Genomic DNA, 15,305 nt, shown 5'->3' on the forward strand with positions numbered 1-15,305 from the left:
ATCGACTATCTGCATACTAGAGTACTGTCTATCATAACGAAGTGTTTGGTACTGTACTCTATTTAACGAGATGAGGCCGTGGTGTCTGTCCGTCCAAGTGTACGAAGTATCTATGAATCAGCTGCAGTACTTACTACTATACTGTACCGTAGTGCTACATGCTGTACAGTGTACAGGCGTACAGTACTGTACTGTACTGTACGTACACCAGTATTTTGTAACCCCCACTCCGGCTAAATGTCAACTCCGATTCACATGACCACAGAGCTACAATTCAGATGACGTCAGCATGTAGTGATGTACTGTAGAGTCAGCCATCGAGCAGGATTAGCGCTAGTGTACAGTACTGTAGCTATTGGAGGTTAAAACGAATAGTGTACAGTACTATATACTGTAATGTACTGTACAGTGTACTGTACAGTGTACTGTAGCAAACATTGCGTAACATCCTGATGCCGAAGCGAACCTCTTAACTGTTCTCCATTTTTAGTCGATTTTCAAGTCAATGGCAATACTTTAGGTCAAAATATTCCGCTCTACAACAAGCAAATTTACTTGTTCATCGATTTTACAACAAGAGAATACTAGACAATACGCTGAGGCCTGTAATCTGCCCCCAAAGTAGCCAATTATTGACCTAAATTGGGAAATCAATGAGTGGCATTTAAAAATAAATCAATATTATTCGGTTAAAAGTAACCATCATGAAAGCTTGTGCCCTACTCAGTGCTCTATCGTTGGGCGTCGTTTGGTACAGTTAATTATATCATTGAAAATAAACAGACGTACAGACGCTCGTACATTTTGGCAAAACTTCTCGATCAACCCTATACGAAAGAAGAAAACCTCCTCTACACTGTCCAAGGCCTACGGTATAATACACTACCAGGAACACCTCCTATTGCTTTTACCACACTAGCAATGGATTCGTTATAGTTTTTGCTCGCTCATCTTTGACCTGATTAACTAGCAATAAAGGAGAAAAATTCATCCAAATTATCCTTCCATTCCTAGCTCGATATCAATAATATATTTTCGTATTATTACTCTGTTCCCTGCTTTCATACATAGGATATAATCGAACGAAACTCTTCTAACAATGGCATCCATATTGGAACAGTATCAGCAAAGCAACTTTCGAGCTAGCAGAACCAATTATCCGAGTACTGCAGCCAAAAATGAAACAGTAAGCTGGATAACTAGAGATCAATCCAATCGATGGAATAAAACTGTATAAATAGAGAATCTTTACCTAACTCTTGATCGATGCTAAAATCATCGTTTTCTACATGTCTTATACAATATCTTGTGTTTTCATCAATGTAAAGAGATGATACATGTATGTGTTGTTGTACAGGTTCCATCTTCAGGATTCGTCAATATCATGTCTGAAGAAGAGAGACCTATTTTTAATAGAATTGGTTCCGGTTTCAGGTAATAATGCTGATAAAGAATAGCACTCATGATATCAATCCTTGACGACTATTCTAGGCAATATAATAAGTTTACTTTTTGCATGATCTAAATGAAATTATTCAAAATAGATCTACAGTATATTATTCATAATAAATACACCAGGCCGTATTTACCTTATACGAAACTTGTCAACATCCTTTCTGTATGTCGTATTAAAGTGAGCACTATTCAATCTAAAATAATAACACTTCTTTTGTTAGGATACCAGTCAATACTTTTATCCAACGTGTTGCAATATGCAATAACATGATGCTGGTCGCGCTGTCTAATAATATCTTAAGAAGAATATGCCTATACGATAAGAATCTCTCCGACGGTACATAGATGATAATTTTATTCCTGTAATAATTTGTTGCTATAAAGTATAGTGATGTCGTCTGAATAGGAATCAACTAAATGGAAAGACTTATGCAAAATACACTTTACGTTATGCGGAATTTTCCCTACGATAACGAGTACAGTAGCTCACCTCGAATCCGCTACTTGATCCTGTAGCATAATAGAATACTGTACACTGTACAGTATAATGTTGTCAATCACTAAAACTACTTTAATACTAGTATATAGAGCTACTTTTACAGGATAAGACTTGTCAATTGATAATTCACGTCACAGAAGGATTACTGTAGTTACGTTAGCCTATTTGAGTATAATTACATTTTCTGATAAATCGAGACTTTTGATATATCAAACGAATATTTGTACTCTAGATGTCCAAATTTCTGGACGATTAACTGATAAAGTATACCGGATCTTCCTGGATCCAACGGGCAAGCATGCAATAATTGCTATGGAATCGATGGAAAATTATTATTTAGCTGCTAGTATGAAAAAAGTAAAACTTCTAAATAAATTAAAGGTAAGTGATTTGCTTATATGTAATAGAAATTCATCTAAATATCCTGATCGAAAGGTATTATCCCAATCGTAACAATCTCCCAATACAGGATTACTATACTGTAAAACGAAGGGTTATTTATACGAAGATCAATCATTTCATTCGCAATTAGCAATTTATAGCATTAGCCAAGTAGTAATGAGCTGTCATCCTATTTAATTCTTCCATTTTGAATAGAATCGAAGCACATTAACGTTTTACTATCGTATAGTTTAAAATTTGCGAATACCTCTCTTATATGATCAAATTACCATACTAGTCTAGTTAAATACCTTGTTCCCATTAATTTTGTGTTAGCACTAATACACTACAGTTTTAGTTTCTATATAAATTCTATCCTATCATTATAATTAGGGACATCTCATAGAATCTATTGCATGGAATGGCAGTAACGCAACAGATTTGAGTACTAGGGATATCCTAATTGGTACAGCCAGAGGTATATAAATAGAAGAGATATGTCAAATATACATTCTTTTGAATATTTATTTCACAGTACGAATTACCATATCGTTATTCATATACTGTAATATTTTTATTACAATACTATAACAATTATAACATTAAGAATACACTTAAAAGTACATATACGTACATTGTCGAATAAGCATGAAAATATAATCTATCTTGCAGGGTTAATCTTTGAAACAGAGCTTGATGCATCTGTTGAAAGATTAAGATTCCAAAGCGGTACTGAAAAGTACATGAAACAGGTCAATAAGATACTAGATGTAGTCTGTGTTATTTTCTTGATATCTAACTATTACTGGGATCTAATCATAACATGTTGATACTGTACTGAACATAAAATATTGCAGGTATACAGCTTAAACAGGTCTGAAGCATCTGAAACTGCAGAGCGCATAACTGGGCTTTTCTTTGATCGGTTTCCTCCATCTTCTTACCGTCTGGATACAAGATACTTTGTCATCGCTACCACTCCAAAGTACAAAAAATATCAAGACTTAAATAACATTACGTTCAATAACTGATACATTGAAAACATTTTCCCTTCTTTATTTTCTAGTCGTATGTATCAGTTCGTTGGCGAACTCAGCCAAGATCAGCCTCTATTTACTAGGCTTTTTTCGGCCTACGAAGGGCGCCCTGGTAAAAACAATGTGACAAGTTGTAATGACAGCTAATATTATTATAACTCCACTCTTATCATTGTATTGTTTGTTACAGCTCAATTCTTAGAGTTACCTGGTGAAACTTTAAATTTTAGTGAATTTCACGTTGCCTACTCTCGAAAGGATAAAATACCGGTATCATTTGCCTGGTTAACAGGTAATGATCATATAATCTGAAACATTTGCTTACTACTGTACTTATAAATTTTGAATATAATAATTTACATGTTTGTGTTAGAACCCGGTATTTATCATGGAACCTTCAATTTCCGAGACCCGAAACATAGTGTTACCGCGGGAGCGCTACTTATGCCTTATAATGCTCTAGATACCACTGATGGAGAAAATGTTAGCGTTTCGCCCCCTATATCGCTTACCGTAACGGAATTTCACGCCTTACTCCTTTTTAAGGATAGGTAGAAACAATTAACAAAATAGAACTTCTTTGCTTACACTCTTAAAATATACAGTAGTGATAGATTCTAAGATGATTTTATAATAACGATTTTCAGATTAAATGCGGTTGCATTACTTAATGAAGAAGTAGTTTTTGAAGATTACTTTCAAGGAAACGTCAGTATTTCGTGTCTTTTTTCATCGTTTTATTTTTTTCTTTTATATATTCTTCTCTGTCGAATAGCAATGATCTGATTATTATTTTTCCTTAGGCATTTAATGATGTAATAGCAGTGCTAGTCGATCCAGTCAGTAAAATAATATGGATGTATAGCCAAACATCAATATTTCAGTTTGAGGTCATTCACGAAGATAGATACGTTTGGAGAATGCTTCTAGAAAAGAATGAATTTGAAAAAGCTAAACAATTTTGCAAGGTAAGAGGTAGACAGTTATCTCGTTTCGTTAGTTGCTAAAATGACGTACGAGTGAATTTATTCTGATATTTTTAGACATCATAAAAATATATACTGTTTTTATACACGACTTTAAACATGGAACTTGACCTATATTATATATCTAGGACAATCCAGTACACTTGGATAAAGTTTTAACAGCCCAAGCTGATCATTTCTTCGATAATAAAGAGTAAATTCGACTAAATCATTTATGCGCAAATTTATTGACATGTCATTTATGAAGACTTTAAAATCTCACTCTTGATTTTAGGTACCAGTCAGCGGCATTATTTTATGCCCAGTCACAAAAATCATTTGAGCAAGTAGCTCTGAAATTTTTAGAGCTTAATAGACGTGATGCATTAAAAGTATTTTTAATTCAAAAATTTAATTGTCTAAAGGCTCAGGTTTGTACGGAGATTTTTTATTTCTATCTAAAAGTTATTATGAAATTAAAGATATATAATAGTACTTACCCATACGTCCGTATCCTACTTTAGGATAAAACACAAATGTCAATGTTACTAACTTGGTTAACAGAACTGTATTTAAATGATATTGGGAAACTGAAAGATGATGATAAGACTGAATTATGTGAAGTAATGCAAGCAGAATTTAGGGACTTTCTTCAACAGCAACGAGTAACTGTAAGTACTAAATAGTATATGAAATTTACTTTTCCATATTTATTAGGTAGCTACATCATACTATTAAACTCTATATAGCTTATTCTGGCCGTTTTATTTGAACACTTTATAATATGACTATACTTATATTAATTTATAAATAAAGAATTGCTTAAATGACAATCCGACCCTGTGCGCTACTCTAAGTGACCTTATTTCCAGTCATGGCGATACCGATAACATGATTTTTTTTGCCAAACTAATGAATGGTAATACTAATAATATACAATAGACCGATTTATATAACAGATTAAATGTACTATTACAATAAAATATTTAATTTTATATATTTACCATTGTTGAAATAGATCATGAAAAGGTCATAACGTACTATATTCAGAGAGATCGGTTTAAAGAGGCACTCAATGCTCTATCGAATCAGGTACATTTCTTTGCATAACTAATAGGTACACTTATAGAACTTTTATGTTTAATCACATAACTAATGATAGTATATTTATTTCAGCGGAATCCTGAATTATACTATAAGTTTTCAGCAGATTTAATTCCTCACATACCAAAAGATGTTATTTCTACCTGGATCTTGCTGGAGGGTAATCTTGACGCCAAAAAACTCATTCCTTCACTTATTCATTACGGTCAACACTCACCTCAGGTATTGGTTATAGTCTATTAGTCGTCTGTGGATCAATATCTGACTTTATCTATCCTTGATTTCTAGGCATCTGAGGCTATTCGATACCTGGAATTCTGTATACGTGATCTTCGCAACAATGACCAAGCAATTCATGATTACTTGATATCTTTATATGCTAAGAATAAAGATGAATCAAAGTTAGAAACATATTTACAAGTACAAGGAAGAGTAAGCAAGATTTTCTAAATTACTAGTTTAAATATCAGGCAATACGAAGGCGTGGTTCTGACAGCTACAAACTTCTATTATTTCGATACTAAAATAATAGGCTGTGAGTTATGATCCTAATTATGCTTTGAGACTTTGCGCTGAATACCGTTGTCATCGATCGTGTGTCTACATATATGCTGCGATGGGCTTATTTGACGAAGCAGTTGAGTTGGCCTTAAAGGAGGTAATATATAACTTCTATAATAGGAAATATTGACTTGAAATGATATAGAGATGTTAAGATGGGATTATTGTATGTGCCATAATAGGTTTCAGTAGATCTTGCAAAAAATAATGCTCAAATCCCAGAGGATGATGAAGAATTAAAAAGGAGGCTCTGGCTCCTAATTGCTCGTCATGTCATTGAAGAGAAAAATGATATTAAGCAGTAAGTAGATGTACTGGATAACAGATGAATGCCAATGATTTAATGCACGATATTCCTTATTTATAAAATGACAATAATTTGATCAGCAACACATACCTACATATATTTGCCTAAACATTAAAAATTTTTTATTACCGGACTCTAGAGCCATGGACTTTTTGAAAGACTGCGACCTTTTAAAAATTGAAGATATTTTGCCTTTTTTCCCGGATTTTGTAACTATCGATCATTTTAAGGTAACAGCATTTGGATTACCTTCGGCTAGAGAAAATCTCATTTATCCACAATGAAGGCTTAAACTGCTAATGATCTTCATGTAGGACGCTATTTGTTCATCACTACAAGAATATAATAAGCATATCGAATCACTAAGACAAGAAATGCAGGAAGCAACGGAAAGCGCTAAATCTCTTCGGGAAGATATTCAGGCAATGAAAAATAGGTACAGTATCGATCTTAACTTTTTTGAAACTATTTACCGTAATAGTACCAATATGCTAATTGGCATTTTCTAATTTAAAGCCTATTAATTAATGATAACTTTATCTATATAATTTTAGTTATAGAATTATTTCTGTTCAAGAAACCTGTACCATTTGCTCATTTAATATCATGAGCAGAGCCTTTTACTTATTTCCTTGTGGTCATATGTTTCATACCGATTGTTTAATAGCTGAGGTACTTAAATAATTCAAATCTAGCCAAAATAATTTGAAACATTTTAACAAGCTATCTTTTCTTATTTTTTTAAATGAATTAAATTCTAGGTTGAACCTCATCTCAATGATAGGCAGAGGTAAGATTGTTGTTTACTTAAGTATATTATTAAAGTAAAATCTAGCTGAATTAAAATTCCACTTATAGAATACAAAAGTATTACTTAATCATACTATAAAATTGCTTACTTTCTAGATCAAGGTTGAGGGAACTTCAAAAAAAGCTAGGTACATCATATACGACTGAACTTCAAGCTGCTGAAAGCACTTTAAGAGATTCTTGCAAGGTTTGAGTTTTAGCCTCTGATCTTTTATTATTTTATGGTTGTGATTATGGTGCGAGTGTTTACCACAGAATTATATATCATTCTTGACTTTAGGATGAACTAGACGAATTGGTTGCCAGTGAATGTCTATACTGTGGAGAACTTATGATAAGGTATAATTACTTAGCGCTACTATTTGTATTATAAAAATGCTATGTAAACGTTATTGATTATTAACCTTTACATTGATAGCCTTATTGATCAACCTTTCATTTCTCCGGATCAATTTGATGCCATTAAAGAGAGCTGGCGATAAGATATTATGCGTGTCAAAACTATTAGAATATATGTATTAAGTACGATGCTAAATCTATCTGTAAGATTGATTACCTAAAAAATGTTTATATGCTAATAACTAGAGGCGATCGAATTTATATGCTTGCTCAATTCTGTATTATTATTAAACCTTCTATTGTCCAAGAAACTTGAAAGATGATGTATAATGAAATGTATACTGGTTAAGTTGATGGTCGTATTCCTCTGCACTAACCAAGATATATTACTTGATAGAACGATGATTGTAGTGCATTAGGGTAATTTATTTCTGAAATGTTTTCACCACAATATTGATGTTATAGTCCTTATTTTGAAAAGATAATATCTACTGAAACACACTTATAATCCTTATTTTCACCATGACACAATTTTTTAATATAAAAATTTATATTTTTTATGGCTTTTATTGAGTCTCTGATTAGATCAAGTTATAGTAATTGGATAGCGCTTATCACTTGACCCTACGTAAATTGTGAAAGTTAACGATATTGGCTATTTCTGCACTTGTAGCTGATTAATGGAGCATTGCGACAACAGTCTTTACATCGTAAACACTGTAGATTGTACCAGGGACTTTTAAGCCCTGATTATACTATCTTACTTAAAGTTCAATTGGAAGATTTACAGAAAGTGATTCCACCTTCTTACCATGCGATGAGTTTAACAATTTTAAATATTTACAACATAGCATAAATTAATTGGTTATTTCCGTTGTTCTAGTAAAGTTCTTTCTAGTAGTGCTAAAGGGGAAATCAAACTTTTCGATGTTGCCATTCCTGCACTTCTGCCATTAATAATACTGTATTTCATTCTTTAAATATAGAGATATTAGAAATTTTATATCATCAATGGATAGCTGACATTTGCAACATTATGGGAAGTATCTAAAATTGAAGATTCTATTGTGATTTGTTGTACTACAGTACTATACTATGGGTAGCTAATATTAAGGCAGCATGGATGACTGCAGGCTGTAATACAGTCTTACTACTAACTGTAAAACACTCACTTCGTAATTTATGAAATTGTATATCGTTAATGGGTAGCTGATGTTAAAATAGTATGGAAAATATGTAAAATTGTAGATTCTAGACTGGCCTGCTGTAGTACTATACAGTACTGTGGGCAGCTGATATTAGTACGGCATGGAAAGGGCAATATACGATCCGTTGTCAGGTCCTCCGTGCCATGGATTACCATACAAGCTGTAAAGCAATTTTATGACTCACTGTAAAGACAATCACTTTATAATCCATACCATTTTATATCGTCAATGGGTAGCTGATTTTAAAATAGTATAGAAAGTATCTATTTCTGAAGATTATAGTCTGATATTAATCCAGTATGTAAAGGATAGTACGGTATATATATGTTATACACTGCTAACTGTAAAGAGAATTGCTTGGTAATTCATTGCTGGTTGTACTATGCGTCGCGATAAAGTGATGATTCTATCGATGCTAATCACACAGTATTCATATCCAATCTTCTTATTCTCATTTTACAATAAAGAGGGTAGCTAATGAAGGCATCGAAATACAGTATAATAGAAAGGCTATCGTCTGATCTACTGTAGCATGGATAAAACTTCGGAATCTTCAAAATGATGCATATCATGATGCTAATAACAAAGTATCCATATCTCCTAAAATTCCAATTTTATCATAAAGAGGGTAGCTAATGAAAGTATAGAAATACAGCATTGTAGGAAGGCTATTGTCTGATCTGCTGTAGCATGGATAAGATCTAGGAATCTTAATGATGCTAACAACAAAGATATATATCTCCTTAAATTCCAATTTTACAGTCAAGAGGGTAGCTCATGAAGGCATCGAAATATAGTATAGTAGAAAGGCTATTGTCAGATTTGCTGTAGCATGGATAAGACTTCGGAATTTTCAAAATGATGCATATCATGATGCTAACAACAAAGTATCCATATCTCCTAAAATTCCAATTTTATAATAAAGAGGATAGCTAACGAAAGCATTGAAATACAGTATAGTAGAAAGGCCATTGTCTGATCTGCTGTAGCATGGATAAGATCTAGGAATCTTAATCATGCTAACAACAAAGTATCCATATCTCCTTAAGTTAAATTCCAATTTTACAATAAAGAGGGTAGCTTATGAAAGCCTAGAAATACAGTCTAGTAGAAAGGCTATTCGTCTGATCTGCTGTAGCATGGATAAGATTTAGGAATCTTAATGATGCTAACAACAAAATATCCAAATCTCCTATAGAAATACAGTATAGTAGAAAGGCCATTGTCTGATCTGCTGTAGCATGGATAAGATCTAGAAATGTTAATCATGCTAACATCAAAGTGTTCCTATCTCCTTAAGTTAAATTCCAATTTTACAATAAAGAGGGTAGCTAATAAAAGCATAGAAATGCAGTCTAGTAGAAAGGCTATTCGTCTGATCTACTGTAGCATGGATAAGATTTAGGAATCTTAATGATGCTAACAACAAAGTATCCAAATCTCCTATAGAAATACAGTATAGTAGAAAGGCCATTGTCTGATCTGCTGTAGCATGGATAAGATCTAGAAATGTTAATCATGCTAACAACAAAGTATTCCTATCTCCTTAAGTTAAATTCCAATTTTTACAATAAAGAGGGTAGCTCATGAAAGCCTAGAAATACAGTCTAGTAGAAAGGCTATTCATCTGATCTGCTGTAGCATGGATAAGATTTAGGAATCTTAATGATGCTAACAACAAAGTATTCACATCTCCTATAGAAATACAGTACAGTAGAAAGGCCATTGTCTGATCTGCTGTAGCATGGATAAGATCTAGAAATGTTAATCATGCTAACAACAAAGTATTCCTATCTCCCTCTTGAAATCTCCTAGTCAATAGTTTGTTGGCCTTCAAATTTTAGAGAATCAATGACTAGCTAATATTAATTAAGGCAGTGTGGAAAGTATTGAAAATTGGAAGGCCTTGTTTGGTCTGCCATACGTAGTTTTGCTTTAGACATGTTGGAAGCTAGTATCAATGGAACACATGGCCCAATGGTCTGCGGTCGTTGACTGACTATCGAGGTACTGAAACGAGTGTCTGGTCTACATACAGTAGCAGTACTTTCAATTTAGCGAAGAAGAGGAATGCGATTTGCGCTGTTAACCAGTAGTGAAAGTAGGATGATCGGACATACTTATACGATAGCCTACGATCACTGGTAATGAATGGACACTAAAGCCACATTATAGCCTAGACCAACAGGAAATGAAACGGAACGGAACCTTTTGTGCTTTTGTTGACGTCTTCCTCTACTGTAGACTATAGTAAGTATGCAACAGACCAATTGGTAGAGGCTCCATTATGACCATTGGCCACGGCATCGGGCGTCGCTATGACGCTAGCACTGATGAAGTGGAGGCCAATACGCTTGCGCAACTCTTTTCCCTAAGTGTAGAAGGCATCTAAAAGCATTTCTTGGTTGCCATCTTTGTCGCAGTAAAATCCAGTTGGCAATCTTTCATTTATCGACTCCATCGGCTCCAAAAGAGCCACAGCAAGCGAACTATTAATATGAATACATTGTGGACTAAACTAATACTTGTCGTTTTACTCTTGGCACCTTTCACATGTTTGCATAATAGCAACGGTAAGTGGATGATTAAAATGAATGGTAAAGGATTAGAGAAAAAAAAAAAGACGATTGTTAAAGGATCCATGAATGAAAAAAAATTTGCACTTAGTACAGCTTTCATGAAAGGAATTGGATGGCTTGGTATATTTTTAAAAGTTTGACTAGTTTGCTTAGCCAAAAAATTTCTGAAAATTGCTTGAAGGGTAATGCACGATGATGCCTTTTTGGCATTTGGGCTGAGTTGCCTTCTTGTTACGATTGCTATATTGCAAAGTGAGTGATTAGCTGAAGGAGTTTTTTCTTCTTTTGATCACAACTTTCTTTTCACTTTAAAATTGGCTCGTCAAGAAGAAGGTCTGCTATGACTATGCAATACAGTATTGTACTGTTATCTGAGGCATGATGACCACTTGAAAGCGAAGAAGAAAGCTTGTAGTATACTGTAAATAGAGATAGAGTCTTCAGCACAAACGATAATCAATGCTCATCATAGTTCAATAGGAATGGTACCGGATGAATTAAATACTACTTTTGTGATATTAATATTATTCAATTTTTATTTTTCTCATCCGATAAATCAATCATTTGGTGGATTACCATAAGGTGTCAACGTAGCTTATGCTCAAGAAGACAGCGATGATGATGCAACTAAAAGTGAAGGTGTTGTCGATGATGAAAGCGATGTAGAGGTAAGCATATCTAGTCGTCACCAAACGATTAAAAAAATAGCCACTTCACTCATTTACTCATGTACTACTCCTATTCTCTACCACTGTCTACATACAAACACCAACGTAATATCAATTGGCTTTGCTGTATCTTTTTATGGTATCAGCTTGCAATGGACAAGATCAATTTATCGATACTGTTGTAACTTTATAACCATTCTATTGTACTCTACTTTAATGGATGCCTTATTAGTTAGCTTCCTTGGCGATACAAGAATCGCTCATCAATCCTTTATACACACTTGGTACTAATGTTTTGTGATTGAGTACAGCAACGTAGTGATTTCTACAGTCAATATAAAACTGACAGACCCATTTACTTAATAAATTAGAAATGTGTAGTAGTCAAGAATCGCATTCAAAATTCGTTCGGTCTTTCTCATCCAATACTGTATATGTATAGTGTACACTGTACTGACTATCCTGTTAAGTTCCGGTTGTAAATTTGAAATTAGAAAAATTTCTCAAGACCTTTTCGTCATCCTTTAGGTTGAAGACGATAAAAGTGGACAAAGATCAGCGGATTCGGCACAAGGTGGAAACGAGGTATAGCATTACCTTTATTATATTTATCTGTACGACTATGTCGGCGTAATTAGCGGATACATGCTTGTTGAAAAATTGCCTTACCAAGTATTCTATCCCAAACGTTACAGTATTCATGTAGTGGCAATATGTAATCGTTTCAATTGTTACTAGTCTTTTATATTGTTATATACTATACGTAATTTAGTTGAATCGCCTAGCAGTCCTCATAGAATGAGTAGCATTTTTCGATCGGATTCATTTATTACTATCACTATGACAATGTTGTTCATAATAATCAAATTATGACATCTCTTATGGGTACGGTATACTTACCCACTATATAGAAGAACTAGCTAGACGTAAACGTACAAAACGGAAACTGATATTGTGATATAAGAGCTTGAATGACAATCCAATTGTAAAGCAAATTATCCCTAACTGTAAATACTATATTTATCTGAACAGCAAGAGGAAGAGAAAGCAGAAGAAGAAGCAGCTCCGTTAATTAAATCATCAGAATTTGCTGAAACGAACATCCTTTTTACCACAAACGATGTACAAGGTATCCCTACCACTGTTTAATAAAACAGAAATAATGACTGTGTATTAAGTTGATCAAATGATGCCTTTAACTTGAATAATGATGCAGTGATGAATACATTTCTTTAATTTCACAATTAGCTCTACCTACTGGAACACTATCGAAATGCCTGATTGGATTTTCCAATATCGGAGAACTCGACTTCATCGTTGATTCGATCGAAGGTTCCGTTAGGTATGCCTATCCAATCGAAACCTTTTATGTAGCTATAGTCAATAAATTTCGCACTTCCTTTTTTTATGTACCTCGCTGCAACTGAAATCAGTAGTATAGATTAAAACTATACTACCGATTAGTAATGATAGCGCTCGGTGTCTCGAGGAAGGAGAACAATTCACAATTTATCTACAGAGGATATATTAGGGCCTCTTTCTTAATGCTCTATGAACATATCTCTGCAGACTATTGTAACATTAGCCGACAAACCCATTTTAGGAAATGTTATGTCCAATTGTTAACTGTCATACGAGTATTATATCAATGGACAATCATTTATGAAAATGAAATGATCGTATTACTACTCCATTATCAAAATGACAATGTTCTATTTCCGGTTATGTGTTACAATAGGTATCCTGCAGATTATAATTACTTCATACAAAATGTAAGTCTAGTTACGAATACATGCTTAATCGATGCCGTTATTTTTTATTATAGCAATAATAATGTCGAAATTTTATTTATTATTACCAGTTTACCGCCCTCCACTATGGATTGCTCGTTAAACCAAGAGAATTGGTACGGTATAGCTGCAAACACTTGACAGTTGTTTATGGTACATGACAAAATGACGTATATTTATTATTATTTTTATTAACCATCATATGTCGCACATTTCATATCATTACAGACCACATTTTATTATGCCTTTGCACCTCATGATTCTCTTGCTTCTCGCCCATTTGGATTAGTATTTACTGTCAGTTATAGAGATGCAGTAAGTCACATAGCTAATTAAATGTCTGTCTAAATTGTATTTAATCTAACTATTTGCCTGAATAGTACGAATCGTATAATTGAAAATCGCAATCATAATGATAGGATGGAAACACCTTCCAAACTGTTCTTTATAACGATACCGTGACTTTTGTTGAAGGAAAATCAGGAGTAGACGGTGAAATGTGAGTCTGAGTAGTTCAATACAATCTTTTAATACTCTTACTAATCCGAACACTAACGGTAAAGATATTTTTTTATATTATTTTCATCAACTGTAAAATAGGGTCTTTATGTACGTTTTCTTGGCTGCTTGCGCTGCTTTGGTTGTTTTGTTGGTACGCCAGCTAGTCGTAGCCAGAATGGTGAGCTAAATCTCGCTTAATATATTCCTTTTCCTAGAAGGTATTAATCTCATACATTGTAACTTTAGAGTAAAAAATCTGCAAAACCTACGTTTGAAACTGGTACTCAAAATGCCGATATTGACATGGAATGGATCCCGAAAGAAAATTTAGTTATTGCCGGTGGTTAGTATTAACCTTTTAATATTCTAACGAATGTGAAGTACCTACCTATGTGGTAATGTTTACTCCTTGGAGTAGTAAAACTTTGCTATCCAGATGACGATGTAGTACAATCATTATTATTCCAGTGAATGCTGTATAGTATAATATAGCAGCTTCCTAAAAGCGCCGCCCTATGAACACTTGTTATGAGAGTGCGGTCGTTGATGGAAGAATATTAAAATAGCATCTTATTCGGGTGTGGTGTTGGATAATATGTTTACGTATTATGAATATAACCTCAATCAAAGATGCGAAATTCCTTTATTTAAATCTATACGGAACAAAGATTACTATTTTGAAACTAATATTTCATAATCGTCTCCTAATATTTAATTTTCTATCACAATAGGCTCGCAATCACCAAAAAGATCGCCAAGGAATCGAAAATCTAAAGCGGAAAGTAGTTAAAATATTAACTTGAAAAATTGTTACCTGAAATTGTAACCAATCAAAAATTAATAAATTACACAAGGATTTTTATGTTCCATGTGTATTATTATTGTGAGCTGTAAATTGATATGTCTTAACGGCCAATGCATGCTTGTGTTTAGACCGTGTAATGATGAACACGGTATAAGGCATATCTGTAATAACCCGCTTGAGAATCTTGATATCTCTTTATTTAACTACAGATTGCTTTTAGTAACTGAGTTTTACTTATGTTGTATAGACAGCTTTAAATAAGTTTCATTGTTATGGACTAACATATAAACTTATAG

The 15,305-nt window shown here is 33.6% G+C and overlaps 2 protein-coding genes across 2 annotated transcripts; both read left to right on the forward strand.

Moving 5' to 3' along the window:
• Window positions 1–1,099: 1,099 nt before the first annotated feature.
• Window positions 1,100–7,601, forward strand: TRIADDRAFT_55631 (uncharacterized protein; the record flags this gene model as incomplete). The annotated part of the gene is made up of 28 exons (XM_002111487.1): window positions 1,100–1,186; window positions 1,358–1,434; window positions 1,677–1,792; window positions 2,187–2,335; window positions 2,729–2,813; window positions 3,008–3,087; window positions 3,193–3,320; window positions 3,402–3,484; window positions 3,563–3,664; window positions 3,746–3,923; window positions 4,020–4,080; window positions 4,176–4,340; window positions 4,487–4,551; window positions 4,633–4,768; window positions 4,862–5,008; window positions 5,154–5,256; window positions 5,356–5,429; window positions 5,514–5,663; window positions 5,730–5,873; window positions 5,974–6,099; window positions 6,185–6,303; window positions 6,449–6,539; window positions 6,624–6,745; window positions 6,864–6,981; window positions 7,071–7,099; window positions 7,216–7,306; window positions 7,400–7,458; window positions 7,538–7,601. The coding sequence occupies 28 exons, from the start codon at window positions 1,100–1,102 to the stop codon at window positions 7,599–7,601; spliced, it is 2,949 nt and encodes a 982-aa protein (XP_002111523.1).
• Window positions 7,602–11,256: 3,655 nt separating this feature from the next.
• Window positions 11,257–15,014, forward strand: TRIADDRAFT_63858 (uncharacterized protein; the record flags this gene model as incomplete). Its single annotated transcript, XM_002111488.1, has 11 exons — window positions 11,257–11,365; window positions 11,828–11,913; window positions 12,442–12,498; window positions 12,946–13,042; window positions 13,162–13,255; window positions 13,652–13,685; window positions 13,932–14,018; window positions 14,123–14,202; window positions 14,304–14,382; window positions 14,451–14,547; window positions 14,936–15,014. The coding sequence occupies 11 exons, from the start codon at window positions 11,257–11,259 to the stop codon at window positions 14,992–14,994; spliced, it is 879 nt and encodes a 292-aa protein (XP_002111524.1). The 3' UTR covers window positions 14,995–15,014.
• Between the last annotated feature and the right edge of the window lie 291 nt (window positions 15,015–15,305).

Source organism: Trichoplax adhaerens, genomic scaffold, assembly GCF_000150275.1.
Source record: "Trichoplax adhaerens TRIADscaffold_4 genomic scaffold, whole genome shotgun sequence".
Lineage (NCBI taxonomy): Eukaryota > Metazoa > Placozoa > Uniplacotomia > Trichoplacea > Trichoplacidae > Trichoplax > Trichoplax adhaerens.